At 44.4% G+C, this 15,699-nt stretch overlaps 3 protein-coding genes across 3 annotated transcripts in view; all 3 read right to left on the bottom strand.

Moving 5' to 3' along the window:
* Positions 1-15,699, bottom strand: part of LOC310837486 (uncharacterized protein) — a 147,376-nt gene that overhangs the window by 8,189 nt on the left and 123,488 nt on the right. The window lies entirely within an intron of this gene.
* LOC310837507 (uncharacterized protein) overlaps positions 1-15,699 on the bottom strand; it is a 147,363-nt gene that overhangs the window by 48,829 nt on the left and 82,835 nt on the right. The gene's annotated exons all lie outside the window — the stretch shown is intronic.
* LOC310836074 (vomeronasal type-2 receptor 26-like) lies at positions 3,318-11,040 on the bottom strand (the record flags this gene model as incomplete). Its single annotated transcript, XM_083720999.1, has 6 exons — positions 3,318-4,213; positions 6,356-6,482; positions 8,137-8,367; positions 8,514-9,302; positions 10,539-10,830; positions 11,003-11,040. The coding sequence occupies 6 exons, from the start codon at positions 11,038-11,040 to the stop codon at positions 3,318-3,320; spliced, it is 2,373 nt and encodes a 790-aa protein (XP_083577125.1).

Here is a 15,699-nt window from a genome sequence, read left to right as displayed (position 1 = left end):
ATTTATTTCCAATTGTCAATGTCAAAAGGGACTAAAATCTATAAAATTCATAGAAACGCAACGTGCCAATTTGCTCATTTTCTCTAGGACTCCATGACACCTCCCCTGTCCTCCATAATCCCTCAAGCAAGGTGTCAAGACCCTAATCCTGTCAAATCACTCTGCCAAGCCTTTCCTCCGGGCAATGCCAGGTGACAGACTATGTGTACATGGACCATTGTCTTCTCATCACCGGTACTCAGGATGTGCTTATCTGCGCATATCTCCAGCTCTGCATATTCCCCCTCCCTCCTCCATATGTTAATCCTGTGTAACCCAACCTCCCCCTAATATATTCATGATGTAATCCATGTAACCAAACCTCTCTTTAATGTATTCATGACATGTTTTGCACTGTATTCTGGGACATGGAGGGAGTTTCAAAAACTCATGTCACCCCTTTCTCGCTGTTCAATCTCGCCTTGAACCTCTTGTGCAATAAAAATGGATCTTCTTCAGCTTGCTCCTGTCTCCGGCTGAGCTCATTTTCCTCCGCAGGGACCCGCGGACTTAGTCCGATGAGCTGGGTGGCAGAGCAGCCTCGCACCCAGATTTTACCGTAACAGAAGGGACCCACTAAAGGACCCCTTTGCCACCTCTTCACAGGGGAGGGAACCCCTGTTGGGAAAAGCACCTGTGACATCAACCTTGACATACCCTGTTTCCCTGAAAGTAAGACATCCCCTGAAAATAAGACCTACTTCCAGTTTTGCCTCTCGCTGTAATATAAGGCCCTCCCCAAATATAAGGCCTCCCTGATAATAAGGCCACCCCAGAATATAAGGCCCCTGAAGCTACCATAAGGTGTCTCCTCTGGACCGTAGCAGCGGGCGCCGCTGCGCAACTCACTGATTGGCCGCAGCACAGCCGGAGCTGTTCAGACAGTGTGAAGTCTCTTTAAATCAGAGAGCCCACATCGACACAAGGACAAGCTGCCGCCTGCTGCTTGCTCTGCCCTGACGGGGTCTGTCTGACTCACAATTAGACAGTGAGTGAGTCGTGCAGGGCAGGAGTCGTGCACATTGTAGCGTATACAGGTAATAAATTTCCTTTTTTTTTTTTTGTTCAACAATAAATGTGTACCGTATTCTTCTTCATGGAAAAATAAGACATCCCCTGAAAATAAGACCTATTGCATCTTTGGGAGCTAAAATTAATATAAGACACTGTCTTATTTTTGGGGAAACAGACTGAGCACAGGGCAAGTGACTGTCGCTGACTTCACTCAGTCTACTTACCCAGACCTTACCCGTGGGCCACCTTGCCAACTGGCAGCCAGATTACAGTGGTGCCTCGCAAGACGAAATTAATCCGTTCCGTGAGGCTCTTCGTATAGTGGTTTTTTTGTCTTGCGAAGCAAGCCCATTGACAGCTTAGCGGATTAGCGCTATTAGCAGTTTAACGGCTTTTAGCGATCAGCTGTTAAGCGGCTTATCAGCGGATCAGCTGATAAGCGGCTTAGCGGCTTAGAAAAGGGGGGGAGGGGGAAAAACCCGCAGGAACTCGCAAGACATTTGCGTCTTGCGAAGCAAGCCCATAGGGAAATTCGTTTTGCGAAGCGCCTCCAAAACGGAAAACCCTTTCGTCTAGCGGGTTTTCCATCTTGCGAGGCGTTCGTCTTGCGGGGCACCACTGTACCCCTGTAGCAGGAACCCCCCCATCATTCAGTTTGTACAAACTTCACACACACTCACACTCACACACTAAATACGCTACACTTCTGTTATAAATTCATAGAAAATCAACCATACATCGGATTTGCACTGTTCCACTTTTATTTTACTCCATGAAGGAAGGACTACAAAATGGGGAAGGTTTGATACAGGCCAGCCCAGCACATCCACAGGAGCCCTGCCCAGTTGCTATGCCAACCCTGATGGTCCTAGACAGAAGACAATCAAGATCATAAAGAACTTGCATATGGGAGTGGATTCAGTATGGACTGGAACAAAGGACAATGATCAGATCTTACCTCAGGGGGCAGGAAACTGCCAACTCCCCTTTGTCTCCTGGAAGTGACTCATGGGGAGGGGGAGAGGAACCAGCCAGGTGACAGGACACTCAGGTTACCACCACCACCCCTCCCTCAACCCCTCCTTTCTGTGATGTATGCATGATGTTTCTGGGGGTGGGCTTGACCTACAGGATGGGAATTTCAAAAGTTTTTATAAGGCCTTGCACACCATTTTTCTGTGTCTTTCCTCTCTCCTGCAAGTGAGGGGAACACCCTGTTGCAACAGTTCAATAAAGGCCAAGCCTACAGGCTGCTGTTTTGCTCCAACTTATCCCAGTTGGTGTCTTTGTTTTTGTCCAAGGGAGCCCTCGGATTTTTCCGGTAACACCCCAAAGCCACGCTCCTCCAAGCCTTTGCTTCTGGGCACTGAGCATATACCTGGACTAGCCCCCACATGTTTGGGTCTTGCTTTGTGGGATATATTATCCCTTGATTATGGAAGGGCGACAGAGGAATAAAAGAGATCAAAAGACCCTGCCGGACCTGTCTGATGTGTAAATGGAGAAACTGTGGGAAGGGTGCTGTTTCCCGCCTGTGGAGCAGGGTCTAACCATGTGGACATTCTCAAACTCACTGATGTCCTACTTAACGGACCAATCCTTGAACATTATGGGGCATTTAAATGCCATAGAGAGACCGGAGACTACAAGAGACTAGGGCCCTGCAGGACTTGACATCTTTCCGCAGGGCCTGCAAGACAGCTGTTCCACCTGACCTTTGGTTTGGACTCAGTCTGACCATTATGTTTCCCCTCCCCTTACAGTTTTGATCCATGGGCTCCTTTTAAAATGAGGCAGCTATATTCAAATGAGCCCTATATTCTAAACACAATGCTTGATTAACCTGGAGGTAGGCTGTATGAATTGTGTATTGATTTGTTAATGATTTGTTGGGTCTCTGGACCGTAATAAAGATTGATTTATTGATTCAATATGTACTGTAAGCCGCCCAGAGTGGCTGGAGAAATAAATAAATTATTATTATTATTATTATTATTATTATTATTATTATTATTAGACGTAGTAGTGGTATTAGTTGTACTATCAGAATCCCATACGACTTTTAAAGATATCCCTATGTACCCAGTTTAATATCATTTTCTTCTAATTTTGCTAAGTACATTTTGTACTTTAGTAATTCAGTTTGCAACTTCTTAAGCAGCTTATGGAATCCTACTATGGGTAATGAGCAGTTTTACTCCAGTTGAGATTGTGGCGGGGACTTCTACCTCTACAATTTTATGATATCCGTAGAGCTAAGGATGTCATTTTGTTGTCAGGTGCTCCTTTGTGTTCAAATCAGGCCTCAATATAATAATGTAGCATTTGGGAATGAAGATGCAGCCCAGGAGCCCAGCACTGGAGGCCAAGATAGAGAAGATCTGAACGGCTACCATGAATTTCCCCTTGGTGCTCAGGTAGGTGGGCACAAAGGACACCCAAACACTGCAGAAGACCAGCATGCTGAAGGTGATCAGCTTGGCTTCATTGAAGGCCCCAGGCAGATTCCTTGCTAAGAAAGCCACTGTGAAGCAGATGGCAGCCAGGAAGCCCATGTAGCCAAGAGAACAATAAAACATGGCAACAGACCCTTCATTGCATTGGACAATGATCTCTCCAAGCTGGGAACTGAGGTCAAAGTCTGGGAATGGAGGAGAGATCCCCAGCCAGATGGTGCAGATGAGAACTTGCACACTGGAGCAGGAAATGACAATGGAGTGGGCCAAACTCTTCCCCAGCCATCTCCTCACCCTGTTCCCTGGCTTAGTGGCCAGGAAGGCCAGAACCACAGTGATGGTTTTTGCCAAGACAGAAGAGACAGCAGCTGAGAAGATGATGCAGAAGGCTGTTTGACGGAGAAGACAGGTCACGTTCCTTGGCTTTCCAATGAAGAGGAAGGAGGACAAAAAGGAGAGCAGTAGAGAGATGAGGAGGATGTAGGAGAGGTCTCTGTTGTTGGCTTTGACTATTGGAGTTTCTTTGTATTTAGTGAAGATTCCTAAGACAAATCCTGTGGTTAAGGATAAGGAGAGAGCAAGGGAAGCCAGGAGGCTCCCCAGACTTTCCCCATAGGACAGGAAGGTAGATATTTTGGGGATACATTGATGTCTATCCTCATTTGGATGCTGATCTTCTGGACATCTGGTGCATTCATTAGCATCTGCATAGAGAAAAACACACTTCGGTATCCTAAGATCAGTCACACACCTGAAATTTGCTGACAGCACTATTGCATTTGGTGATTGACAGGTTGGCAGCAGCACCCAACTGCTATTATTCACCGCGAAAAATTAACGTCTAGTGCAAAGACCAGGAAAAAATAATGAACCCCTGGATTAGACAACTGTGGGTTAAATGGATCAATAGATTGACTCAGTATAATGGCAGCTTCTTGTTATGTTTGAATACTGTGGTACCTCTGGTTAAGTACTTAATTTGTTCCGGAAGTTTGTTTTTAACCTGAAACTGTTCTTAACCTGAAGCACCACTTTAGCTTAAGGGGCCTCCTGCTGCCGCTGCGCTCCTAGAGCATGATTTCTGTTCTTATCCAGTAGCAAAGTTCTTAACCTGAAGCACTATTTCTGGGTTAGCAGAGTCTGTAACCTGAGGTGTATGTAACCAGAAGTGTATGTAACCTGATTGTAACCACTGTATTGAGAAGCAGATGTGTTAAACCCCAACTTTATTTATAATAAATGGAAGCTAGAATAACAATTTCCAAAATAAAGTATTACATTAGTGTTCCATGATTCCTCCGAGGAAGTTGGCGTAGTATTATTGTGTGGCACTATCTCCTTTCCTGATCTGCTGGGACCTCTCAGAAATTGTCTCTCTGGCCCTATTGCTGACTGACTCCATGGCAGGGCACGAACCCTCCTGAAGCCACAGGTTTGGTGAACCCAATACACCCTGGCACTCTTGCTCACTTTCCCCTCACTCATCAAGAAGGTCCCCAGGACCGGATTCATTGACACGTGCTCCCTGCAACATTGGAGGTGTCCTTTGAATGCCTTTGAATACTATTTGCTGGAGATCACATAGGGGGTGGGAGGGCTGTTCTTTCTCTGCAGCAAGTCCTTTCTTATATCCTTAAGTTTTCTTAGGGGTGGGAAAACAATGGAGAGACCTGGTCTGAATAGAGACATTGGATTCATGTCTCATTACACATGCGAAAGCTATTTTTGGTCATCTGCATACTATCCATTGCTTTGTTCCTTTATGACTAATTGCAGTCGTTATCAGTCTTCAGTATATTTACCATACCCACTGAGCTAATCACCCATCCCCTAGTACCCTTCTGAGAAATACCCCACCCCACCCTCCCACTGTATACAGTGGTACCTCAGGTTACATACGCTTCAGGTTACAGACTCTGCTAACCCAGAAATAGTGCTTCAGGTTAAGAACTTTGCTTCAGGATGAGAACAGAAATTGTGCTCCGGCGGTGTGGTGGCAGCGGGAGGCCCCATTAGCTAAAGTGGTGCTTCAGGTTAAGAACAGTTTCAGGTTAAGTACGGACCTCCAGAACAAATTAAGTACTTAATCTGAGGTACCACTGTATAAGGGTCTGGTGACTTCTGTTTCAGAGTAGCGCAGACATAGAACAAACTTAGTTGGTCTCTAAGGTGCTACTAGACTATATTTTCCTTTCCTTTCCTTATTTCCAGTGCTATTTTGTAGAAAAAGAGGTGCCTGTCAGCGAATGGTCTGAATCAGAGGATTGGGGAATGCATTCTCAGGCAGATCAGCTCCTCTCTGAAGAGGGAGAGACACAAACACTGCACAGATTAGAACAGAGTTACCTAGCTATGAGATAATGGAAAGAGAACAGAAGGGAGGGAACAGCGAGCAAGGATGTCATAGGAGAGTGTGGGGGACCCCCCTCCCCACAAACTAAGAAGTCCATACGTATTAGAAAACAAAGGATGCAGAGAGCAGGAGGAACTTCTTGTTGGCGCCAGGATGTTGTGTGGGGTAGAAGGGGGAGGATTTAGAGTAGCCAACTGCTCTCCTTGTGGAGGGATGTGGATCTGTGCTTCCAGCCAGGTGACGGAATAAAAAGAGTATAAATTATAAACTTCTCATTTATTCTTATTTGTGAAGTTACCAAAGGGAGGGGAGGACTGTCCACACCTGACAGTGTTTGAACTCATCATGAATGCCTCCATTGTTCTCTGAGAATGCCAATGGTCTCCACCTGACAGATGACGGAACTAGCCATTACTAACATCATGTTTGCAGTGGCTCAAATATTTCCCCCACCCTCCCATCAAAGGTCATTCTCTCCGAGTTCCTCTCCTACCTTCCTGAGTGGAGATGGTCTCTTCTGAGCAGGGAGAACAATCATAGCAGCAGGGCGGCTTCCCTTCCTGAACTTTTCTGGAATATCCAGGGAGACAACTTTCTGTGCATCTTGAACGAGGCACCATCTAGGCATGAAGAGAAAATTGAGCATTAAGGAGAAAGTGATAGGTGCATTTATGCCTTGGGACACAGATAATAGAATTTTGGAAGGATCCCAGAGAGGAGATATTTGCTTCCAATAACCTCAGGTGACCCCAGACCATATTTTGGGCAGTTACATTTTTTTGTGTTTTTTTGCAGAGCTGCATGGCAGAGAAACCTTTTGGGTCTACTTCTGCCCCCGCCCTTAACATTGAAATCTCACATTTCTAAGCTACAATAGTATTACAAATTGCAATAGTAGATTAACAGTTAACAAGAAACAGGAGCATGGCATAAACCGTCATATGAACATCAGCAATAAAACAAGTCCTCCATCTGTTGCCATCACATCTGCCAACGATACTCCAGCCTTACCCAACCTGGTGCCCCTCAGATATCTTTGCATGATGCTGTCTGGGGTGCATGGGAGTTGTAGTCCACAATATTTAGAGGGCACCAAGGACAAGACGCTACAGTTAGAACTGGGTATGGAAAAACTGACTTGTTGAAAATTGGGAGTACGACAAGGCTGTATATTGTCTCCCTGCTTATTTAACTTATATGCAGAATTCATCATGTGAAAGGCTGGGCTGGATGAATCCCAAACTGGAATTAAGATTGCTGGAAGAAAGATCAACCTCAGATATGCAGATGACACAACCTTGATGGCAGAAAGTGAGGAGGAATTAAAGAACCTTTTAATGAGGGTGAAAGAGGAGAGTGCAAAATATGGTTTGAAGCTGAACATCAAAAAAACGAAGATCATGGCCACTGGGCCCATCACCTCCTGGCAAACAGAAGGGGAAGAAATGGAGGCAGTGAGAGATTTTACTTTCTTGGGCTCCATGATCACTGCAGATGGTGACAGCAGTCATGAAATTAAAAGACGCCTGCTCCTTGGGAGAAAAGCGATGGCAAACCTAGACAACATCTTAAAAAGTAGAGACATCACCTTGCCAACAAAGGTCTGTATAGTTTTCCCAATAGTGATGTATGGAAGTGAGAGCTGGACCATAAAGAAGGCTGATGGCCAAAGAATTTCTGCTTTTGAATTATGGTGTTGGAGGAGACTCTTGAGAGTCCCATGGACTGCAAGAAGATCAAACCTCTCCATTCTTAAGAAAATCATCCCTGAGTGCTCACTGGAAGGACAGATTGTGAAACTGAGGCTCCAATACTATGGCCATCTCATGAGAAGAGAAGACTCCCTGGAAAAGACCCTGATGTTGGGAAAGACTGAAGGCACAAGGAGAAGGGGACGACAGAGGACGAAATGGTTGGACAGTGTTCTCGAAACTACAAGCATGAGTTTGACCAAACTGCGGGAGGCAGTGGAAGACAGGAGTGCCTGGTGCGCTGTGGTCCATGGGGTCATGAAGAGTCGGACAGGACTAAACGACTAAACAACAACAACAACCAAGCCAGGGAAATGTGTTCTGCTCTGCTTTGGAGATTTTCCTATTTATTTGAAATTTTATACATATTTACTCAAGAGCAGGTTCCACTAAACTCAGTGGGACTTAGCTCCAAGGAAGCATCCACGAGATTGCAGACAAAGCCTCATATGTACTATTCAAAATGTTACTAGAGCATAGCAGATGTCATAGATAATAAAATGGCAGATCCAATTTTTCCTACTTTCTTAAATCGCTTGGGCCACACAATTGCTTCTGGGTTAATGGTGAACTTCAGATTTGAGGACTTTAGTCTCTCTATTCTCCCAATTTTCACTCTATCGTGAGAATTATTAGGAAAGAGCACCCAATTCACGATATCAAAGTCAACGGCCATTGCCCCATTCTCATCCAAGTACTGCCCATCAGCTGAAGTATTAGAGTAGAACTGGACTTCTTTCAAGAAACGATGAAGCTAGAATGACAGAGGAAAATCCAGCAATGAGTAAGCAGGGCTGAATTATGTAACATGGTTTCATGTTCTCTCTACATCCTAATCTTCTCTGAATAAGAACTAAAGTATCTCTTGCCTGGATTAATCTGACCATGCTAGATTATTACCTGCCATGGCGGTAGCTTTTGAAGTTCCAAGTTGCTTCCACCCAAAATCAACGACCTCTTTGACCTGGATGAATATGCGGCATTTAAAGCTTGAGCCACAGTTTGGATACTCAGGTAATTCACATAGCTGTCTTGGGACTGAATTCTTTCAATCTCTTCCTGGGGCAGCATCTTCACATTATCCTTCTCTCTGCATTTGGTCATACCCCTCACAGACAAGGCATGCTTTGAATAGGAACAATCAAATGCTTCTTCTGAATACCGCTGACTAGCCAAGGACATTGGCCCATAGTAGTCCTTCTTCATCCTTTTTTTGGTCTTCATTACAAAGGACAAAGAGCCATGGGCATACCGGAAGCAGTTAATATCATGTAACAACATTTTGTTATGAAAAACTGTGGTTATCCAGACTTTCCCCCCAGTTTGTATCCTTTCAAGTAAGGACTCAACCTCTAGGATTATGAAAAGTCCACTTTGAGAGTCTGCAAAGTAAACAAATACATTGACTTGTCTCCACAGGGCAGGTGCTTCATGGGGTATCCATAGCCAAGTTTCTCGTTGTACTCTTTGTGCGAAGGCAACACAAATTTCCCTTTTGTTCATTAGAGGTGTCAAGGTACTCAGGAAGCTTTCTCCATTGTCATTGTCTGGAGCAAAGAGGCCGACCCACGTCCACCTGAAATGCAGGAGGAGTTGGACCATCCCCTGGTACTGCATTTCTTGGTTTGGTGTCATGCGGTAAACAAAAGGGGACTGGAATTTATCAGTAAGAGCAAAGCCATAACTGAGCTGGAAAAAGAAGAGAAAGAGAATGATGGCTTGTTTTTCAGAAAAACAATCCAGATGGTAAAACTCTATAATCAAACTTCAATTAAAATGCCTGTTGCAGGAGAAGAAAAGTTTTCAGTAGGCCATATAAAGACAATAGGATGGTCAAATGGTCCCAAGATTTTGGATATAATATCCCTATGGAAGAATGGGATAGATTGTGGAAGGAAGATCTGAGGTTTACTGTGTGCTATACCTTGAAAGAAATATTTATGTTACATATGTGGTGGAAGTAGAGAAAAGTAAAGGAATTTTGGGAGAGAATACATAACGAATTAAAAAAGATATTTAAGATATCCTTTACAAAAAAAACCCTGAAGCCTTCCTACTAGGGATAATGGGCACCGACATCCCCCAAAATGTGAGGAAAATATTTTTATATGCCACAGTTGCAGCAAGGATGCTAATAGCCAGAAATTGGAAGGGAGACTCAATCCTGACCAAACTGGAGTGGCAAGCAAAATGGCTGGAGAGTTGGCACCAATGAATTCATTGGCAGGTCTGCAGTGACTGCTGCAAAAATGAGGAAAATCATAGGAAAACAAAATAATAGAGATTGATTTGGACTGATAATGAAATGTGTGACATGTTAAAAGCATTTAGGATCCAGGATGGGCTGATGGGAAGTCATATTAGAAGTTATTTATAATGAAAGCAGCTAATCATGCTGGAATATGTATTATTCTATTTCTGAATGTACGCTTTCTTTTGGAATTCAAAAGAGCATTTGAAGAAAGAATGAAAGAATAAAAGAAAGACAACAGGAAAGGGGCCTGTCTGTCCTCAACTGCAAGGGAGTTCCATCACCCTTCATACCCTCCAACATCTGGGTGAAGAAAAGGCGAAGGAGTAAACCCTGCACAAATCCTAAGTCAGCTGAGTGGTGCTTTGCTTGCCTCCTTCCAGCAACTCCTGCAGACAAGCTTGTGCCAAATGCATTGCTCTGCTTTCCTTTGGAGCACAGCGGTGAGGCTGAGAGGGAGGTCTTGTCGTCTTGGCAACCCAGGACCTCCGTACCCACTGCCTAGGCTTGTGCACCGTGGAGGTCACTTTGATACTGCCAACACAGTGGTTTGACTACATCCCAGAGGCTCATTCCATTGTCTTTCAATGACAGATGCCAACAACAACAACAACAACAACAACAACCAGGTGGCTAATGTTTCCAGGTGTGTTTCACTTGGGCCAACTGATTACCTGTGGGATCTTGTAGATGCCCAACATGCTTGCAATGTGTGTGGAGATGTCAAATTCACTCTTTTCCAGAACAGCTAGCAGCCTTTTCTGTTTCCCACAGTGGTAGTTTGGAATATTGATTTTCCCACCAGCAAGCAGGTCTGTCATGGAGTCAGATGTCAGTCTTCCCTCAGAACAGGTATCATAGATGCTGTAGCCCAGGGTGATGTTGGGTAAGAGGCTGGGGTTGTGATTAATATCCCAAACAGCAAGGGAGAAGGAAATAACGTGCGAGTTCTTCCTATCCACCCAGCTGTGAAAAAGTCACATTCTTTTTTGTATTAATCAAAGCAACTATGAAAAGAGGTCAAAGTAGAGCAAAGAGAGACATAGGTCTATCTGTACCTGTGTCTGCAGTATTTTTGCAAGGGAGGAGGATGGAGGAAAGACCAGAACACAAATCAGCCTCATTTCTGGTGACTTACCAAAAGTCCCTTGAGCCAAATTGACCCCCAGGCTGCATTGCAAATGACTAAGCACAGTTGACATTTACAATTTGCAGCTGCATAGATTTTGTAGTGCATGGGGGAAAGAAATGTGTTCACATTTTATTTACTACAGAAAACTTGCAACCCAAACACATCCCAAAGCACTTCCAACCCTTTAGAAAGCAAGTTATGCTTTGGAGAGCAGTACATGTCAAAAATACCAATAATTACTTAAAACACATTATAAGCTATGTTGCAACATGGTTTTTCACTAATAATAATAATTTATTTATACCCCCCCCACCCTTCTGGTTAGGTTTCCCTAGCCAGCATCTGCACGGAAACATAAAACCTGTTAACTAAATGAAATAAATGAACTGAAATGAAGTGAAATGAAATTTTTCAAGGATATCAGAAAACAAGTGTATCACGGAAAATGGAAAAATGGAAAATCAATGCATCATTGCTTATGAGTCAAGTCTGCTGATGGGGATGCTGAAAAAGGTGAAAGGAGGTTGATCGTTAAAAAATCCTGAAAATGTGACTCCGCTAATGAGGTGGTCTGCTAGCCAGTAAAAATTTGCAGTCAATATTTCCTCCTTGATTGGATTCAGAGGGCATTTTGCCCTCTGCTGCATCCCATTGGTTGCAAGAGGCAGCAACACAAGCAGTGTTATCATTCTGGGTCTACCTGCTATGCTTTCCTTGTAGCTGTTCTACCAAACATTAGCTGCTGGTCTTAATAAGGATACTACTACTACTACTACTACTACTATATTATTTATACCCTGCCTATCTGGCTGGGTTTCCCCAGCCGCTCTGGGCAGCTTCCAACAAAATATTAAAATATAATAGTCTGTTAAACATTAAAAGCTTCCCTAAACAGGGCTGCCTTCAGATGTCTTCTAAAAGTCTGGTAGTTCTTTTTCTCTTTGACATCTGGTGGGAGGGCATTCCTCAGGGTGGGTGCCACTACCGAGAAGGCTCTCTGCCTGGTTCCCTGTAACTTGGCTTCTTGCAGCGAGGGAACCGCCAGAAGGCACTCAGTGCTGGACCTCAGTGTCTGGGCAAACGATGGGGGTGAAGATGCTCCTTGAGGTAAACTGGACCGAGGGCGTCTTTCCTGGAAAGCCAGTCAGTCAAAATTTCTGATCTAGAAGGCAGCATCACACAGATGTAGCTTCCCACTTCACCTGCTCTATGTCTTGGCCCCAAGGATTTGTATCACTATATATATATATATATAATACATCCAACCTTTCAGGCACCATTGAATAAAAAACTTCCTGCTGCCCTTAATTGCGATATTTACCTTATTGGTCCCAAAGGCAATATTCAACAGGTGAGGTGGGGGCTACTTGGACTCAGGAAAGAATAAAAATAGGTCACTGTGATTGTGATTATTGTTAAGGGAATAAAGTTGTCCCCTGCAACTTTATGGGAGCAGGTGCAGGGCAGGAGAAAACATGTTTACTCAACAGGCTGCCACGGATCATGAAGGGTAAAGGTGACTTTGGCAAAACATGATTGACATCAGAAGAGCCTTGATGTTGGATTAGGCCAAAGGCCCACAATGACCTGCATCCTGTTCTCACACTGGCCAACCAGTTGGCACAAAGGGAAGCCCACAAGCTGGAGGTGCCATTTTTCTACCTCCAAAGGAGGAGCGATAACATAGTGTTTAAGAGTGGTGGACTCATAATCTGGTGAACCGGGTTCGCTTCCCTGCTCCTCCACATGCAGCTGCTGGGTGACCTTGGGCTAGTCACACTTCTCTGAAGTCTCTCAGCCCCGCTCACCTCACAGAGTGTTTGTTGTGGGGGAGGAAGGAAAAGGAGAATGTTAGCCGCTTTGAGACTCCTTAGGGTAGTGATAAAGCGGGATATCAAATCCAAACTCTCCTCTTCTTCCCTGCCCTGGTTCCCTGTAACTTCACTTGTTGCAGTGAGGGAACTAGCAAAAGGCCCTCAAAGGGGGACCTCAGTGTCCAGGCAGAATGTCTGAGTGTAGATGTTACAGATAGGTAGCCGTGTTGGTCTGCCACATACACCCGGACACCATTACTGGCCCCAACATCACCACACATACCATCTCGGGACTATTTAATTGCTCATCGTCTAACATTGTGTATGCCATCAAATGCCAACAGTGTCCTTCAGCTCTCTATATTGGACAAACAGGCCAAACCTTACGCCAAAGGATAAACGGACATAAATCTGACATCAGGAATCACAAGACAGAGAAACCAGTAGGAGAACACTTCAATCTCCCAGGACATTCTATACAAGATCTCAAAGTAGCTGTTCTATTACAAAGGAATTTCAGAAATAGACTGGAAAGAGAAGCTGCTGAATTGCAACTTATTACCAAACTTAAAACCATGGAGAGACCTGGTCTGAACAAAGACATTGGATTCTTATCTCATTATACATGACAAAGCCATTTTTCACCTTCTCACCCCTTGCTTTTTCCTGTAAGACCTATTGCAGTCGTTAAGAGTCGTCAACAGGCTCATCACAGCTATCTGCCAATCACCCATTCCCACCACCCTTCTGAGTAATACCCCTCCCCACCTTCTCACTATATAGAAGGGTCTGGTGACTTCTGTTTCAGTGTATCTGAAGAAGTGTGCATGCACACGAAAGCTCATACCTAGAACTAACTTAGTTGGTCTTTAAGGTGCTACTGGAAGGAATTTTTTGTTTGAGTGTAGATGTTCCTTCAGGTATACATGGCAGAGGCCAGTTAGCACCAACACTTTGAATTGTGCTCAGCAATGTGCTAAGAACCTCTGAAGATCCTTTAGGACCGATGCTATATGGTCTTGGCGGCCACTCCCAATCAACTAGTCTAGCTGCCGCATTGTGGATTAGTTGTAGTTTCCGAGTCACCTTCAAGGGTAGCCCCATGTAAAGCACATTGTAGTAGTCCAAGCGGAAAATAACCAGGGCTTGAACCCCTCTGGGGAGACTGTGGGCAGTTAGGGTCTCAGTCAGTATCTTAAAAAGTTCATACACATTTACAAATAGTTTATGAGAAGAGAGATGAATTTGGCAGATGATTCTTGATGAGGATGAAAAATGCAAGACTAGGAGAAAACTAGGACATGGAAGGACATGACTGAAGTTTTGGTTTTGGACTGGACATGGACATTGATTTTACATAGTCAGATAAGAGACAAATGGTCTCAGAAAATTAAAGTTGTCAGACTTGTAGATAAAGAGAACTTGGTTAAGTTTTGTGACATCTATGGCAATTGTCCATAGAAGATCCCAGGGCTGTTCAAAAGGGGAATTCCAATCAGGCGCACTGAGTTCTACCCAATATTATGGGTGCCCAGTGTGTACTTCCATAAAGAAGGCTGATCACCGAAGAATTGATGCTTTTGAATTATGGTGTTGGAGGAGACTCTTGAGAGTCCCATGGACTGCAAGAAGATCAAACCTATCTATTCTTAAGGAAATCAGCCCTGAGTGCTCCCTGGAAGGACAGATCCTGAAGCTGAGGCTCCAAGACTTTGGCCACCTCATGAGAAGAGAAGACTCCCTGGAAAAGACCCTGATGCTGGGAAAGATGGAGGGCACAAGGAGAAGGGGACGACGAAGGACGAGATGGTTGGACAGTGTTCTCGAAGCTACCAGCATGAGTTTGACCAAACTGCGGGAGGCAGTGGAAGACAGGAGGGCCTGGCGTGCTCTGGTCCATGGTGTCATGAAGAGTCGGACACAACTAAATGACTACACAACAACAAAAGTGTGTACTTGTCATGTCATGTGTGTTTGTGATGTCACATCTTCGCTGCAAAAGGCAGGTCTGACATCTCCAATGTTGGACCACCCTAAACGTCCCACAATTCTTCCTCCCTTGTGCTGAATGGGTTTTCATCAGGTGTGAACATGCCATGTCTTGTTTTTGTTTATCTGACCCAGTAACTTGGAATTGGATCCATTTCACGTTCATTGGACACATGACCACCTATTGTAAATATTCATACCCTTACCACGCTGGTTCTTTAAGGGGAGGAGAGACCCCTTTTCTCTCCCCTTCTCTTATTGCTGTTTGGTTCTGCATTAAGCTTCTTCTGCTGCTGCTGACCACTAGGTGCCATCCCTTTTGCACCTCATCCATTAACAACTCTGCTTCTGGATAAAGTGAGTAGACCAAGCCAGCAATAATGGGAGCTCTCAGTTAAGATGAAATTCTCAACTCTGCCCCTTCTATCACTATTAGACACTCAGGGTCTACCTTGCTTTACTCAAGCTTCTAGTTAAACCAGAGCCTGGTGCAAAATAATGACAACTATGGGGGAGCATCATAAGAACATCACATGAGTCCTGCACCTGTGTTAGGATGAATAAGGCTAATATAGTCCAGCATCCTGTTTTCACATCAGCCAAACAGATACTCAAAGCTTGCCTGTAAGCACACTGGAGCTGATTTCTGCAGCAGTCTCCCAATGTGTAATTCAGAACTAAGGTCCAGGATTCCTCTGAGCACATACTCACATCAGGAATTTATTTTTAGCACCAGAATTTGGGATTATATTGTAGTCACACAAAATTACACTCCTAATTCTCATCAATTTATCCTTACTGAGCAACCTCATTGAGGGATATGGTGGAGAAGGCCTTTTTGTTGTCTGTTGTGCAGGATTTTAATTTACGGTCACCCCTCTAATGGTGTGAGATTAATCA

The sequence above is a fragment of the Podarcis gaigeae genome (genome assembly GCF_964106915.1).
Source record: "Podarcis gaigeae genome assembly, chromosome: 2".
Classification (NCBI taxonomy): domain Eukaryota; kingdom Metazoa; phylum Chordata; class Lepidosauria; order Squamata; family Lacertidae; genus Podarcis; species Podarcis gaigeae.
This window is presented reverse-complemented; position numbering and strand designations above follow the sequence as displayed.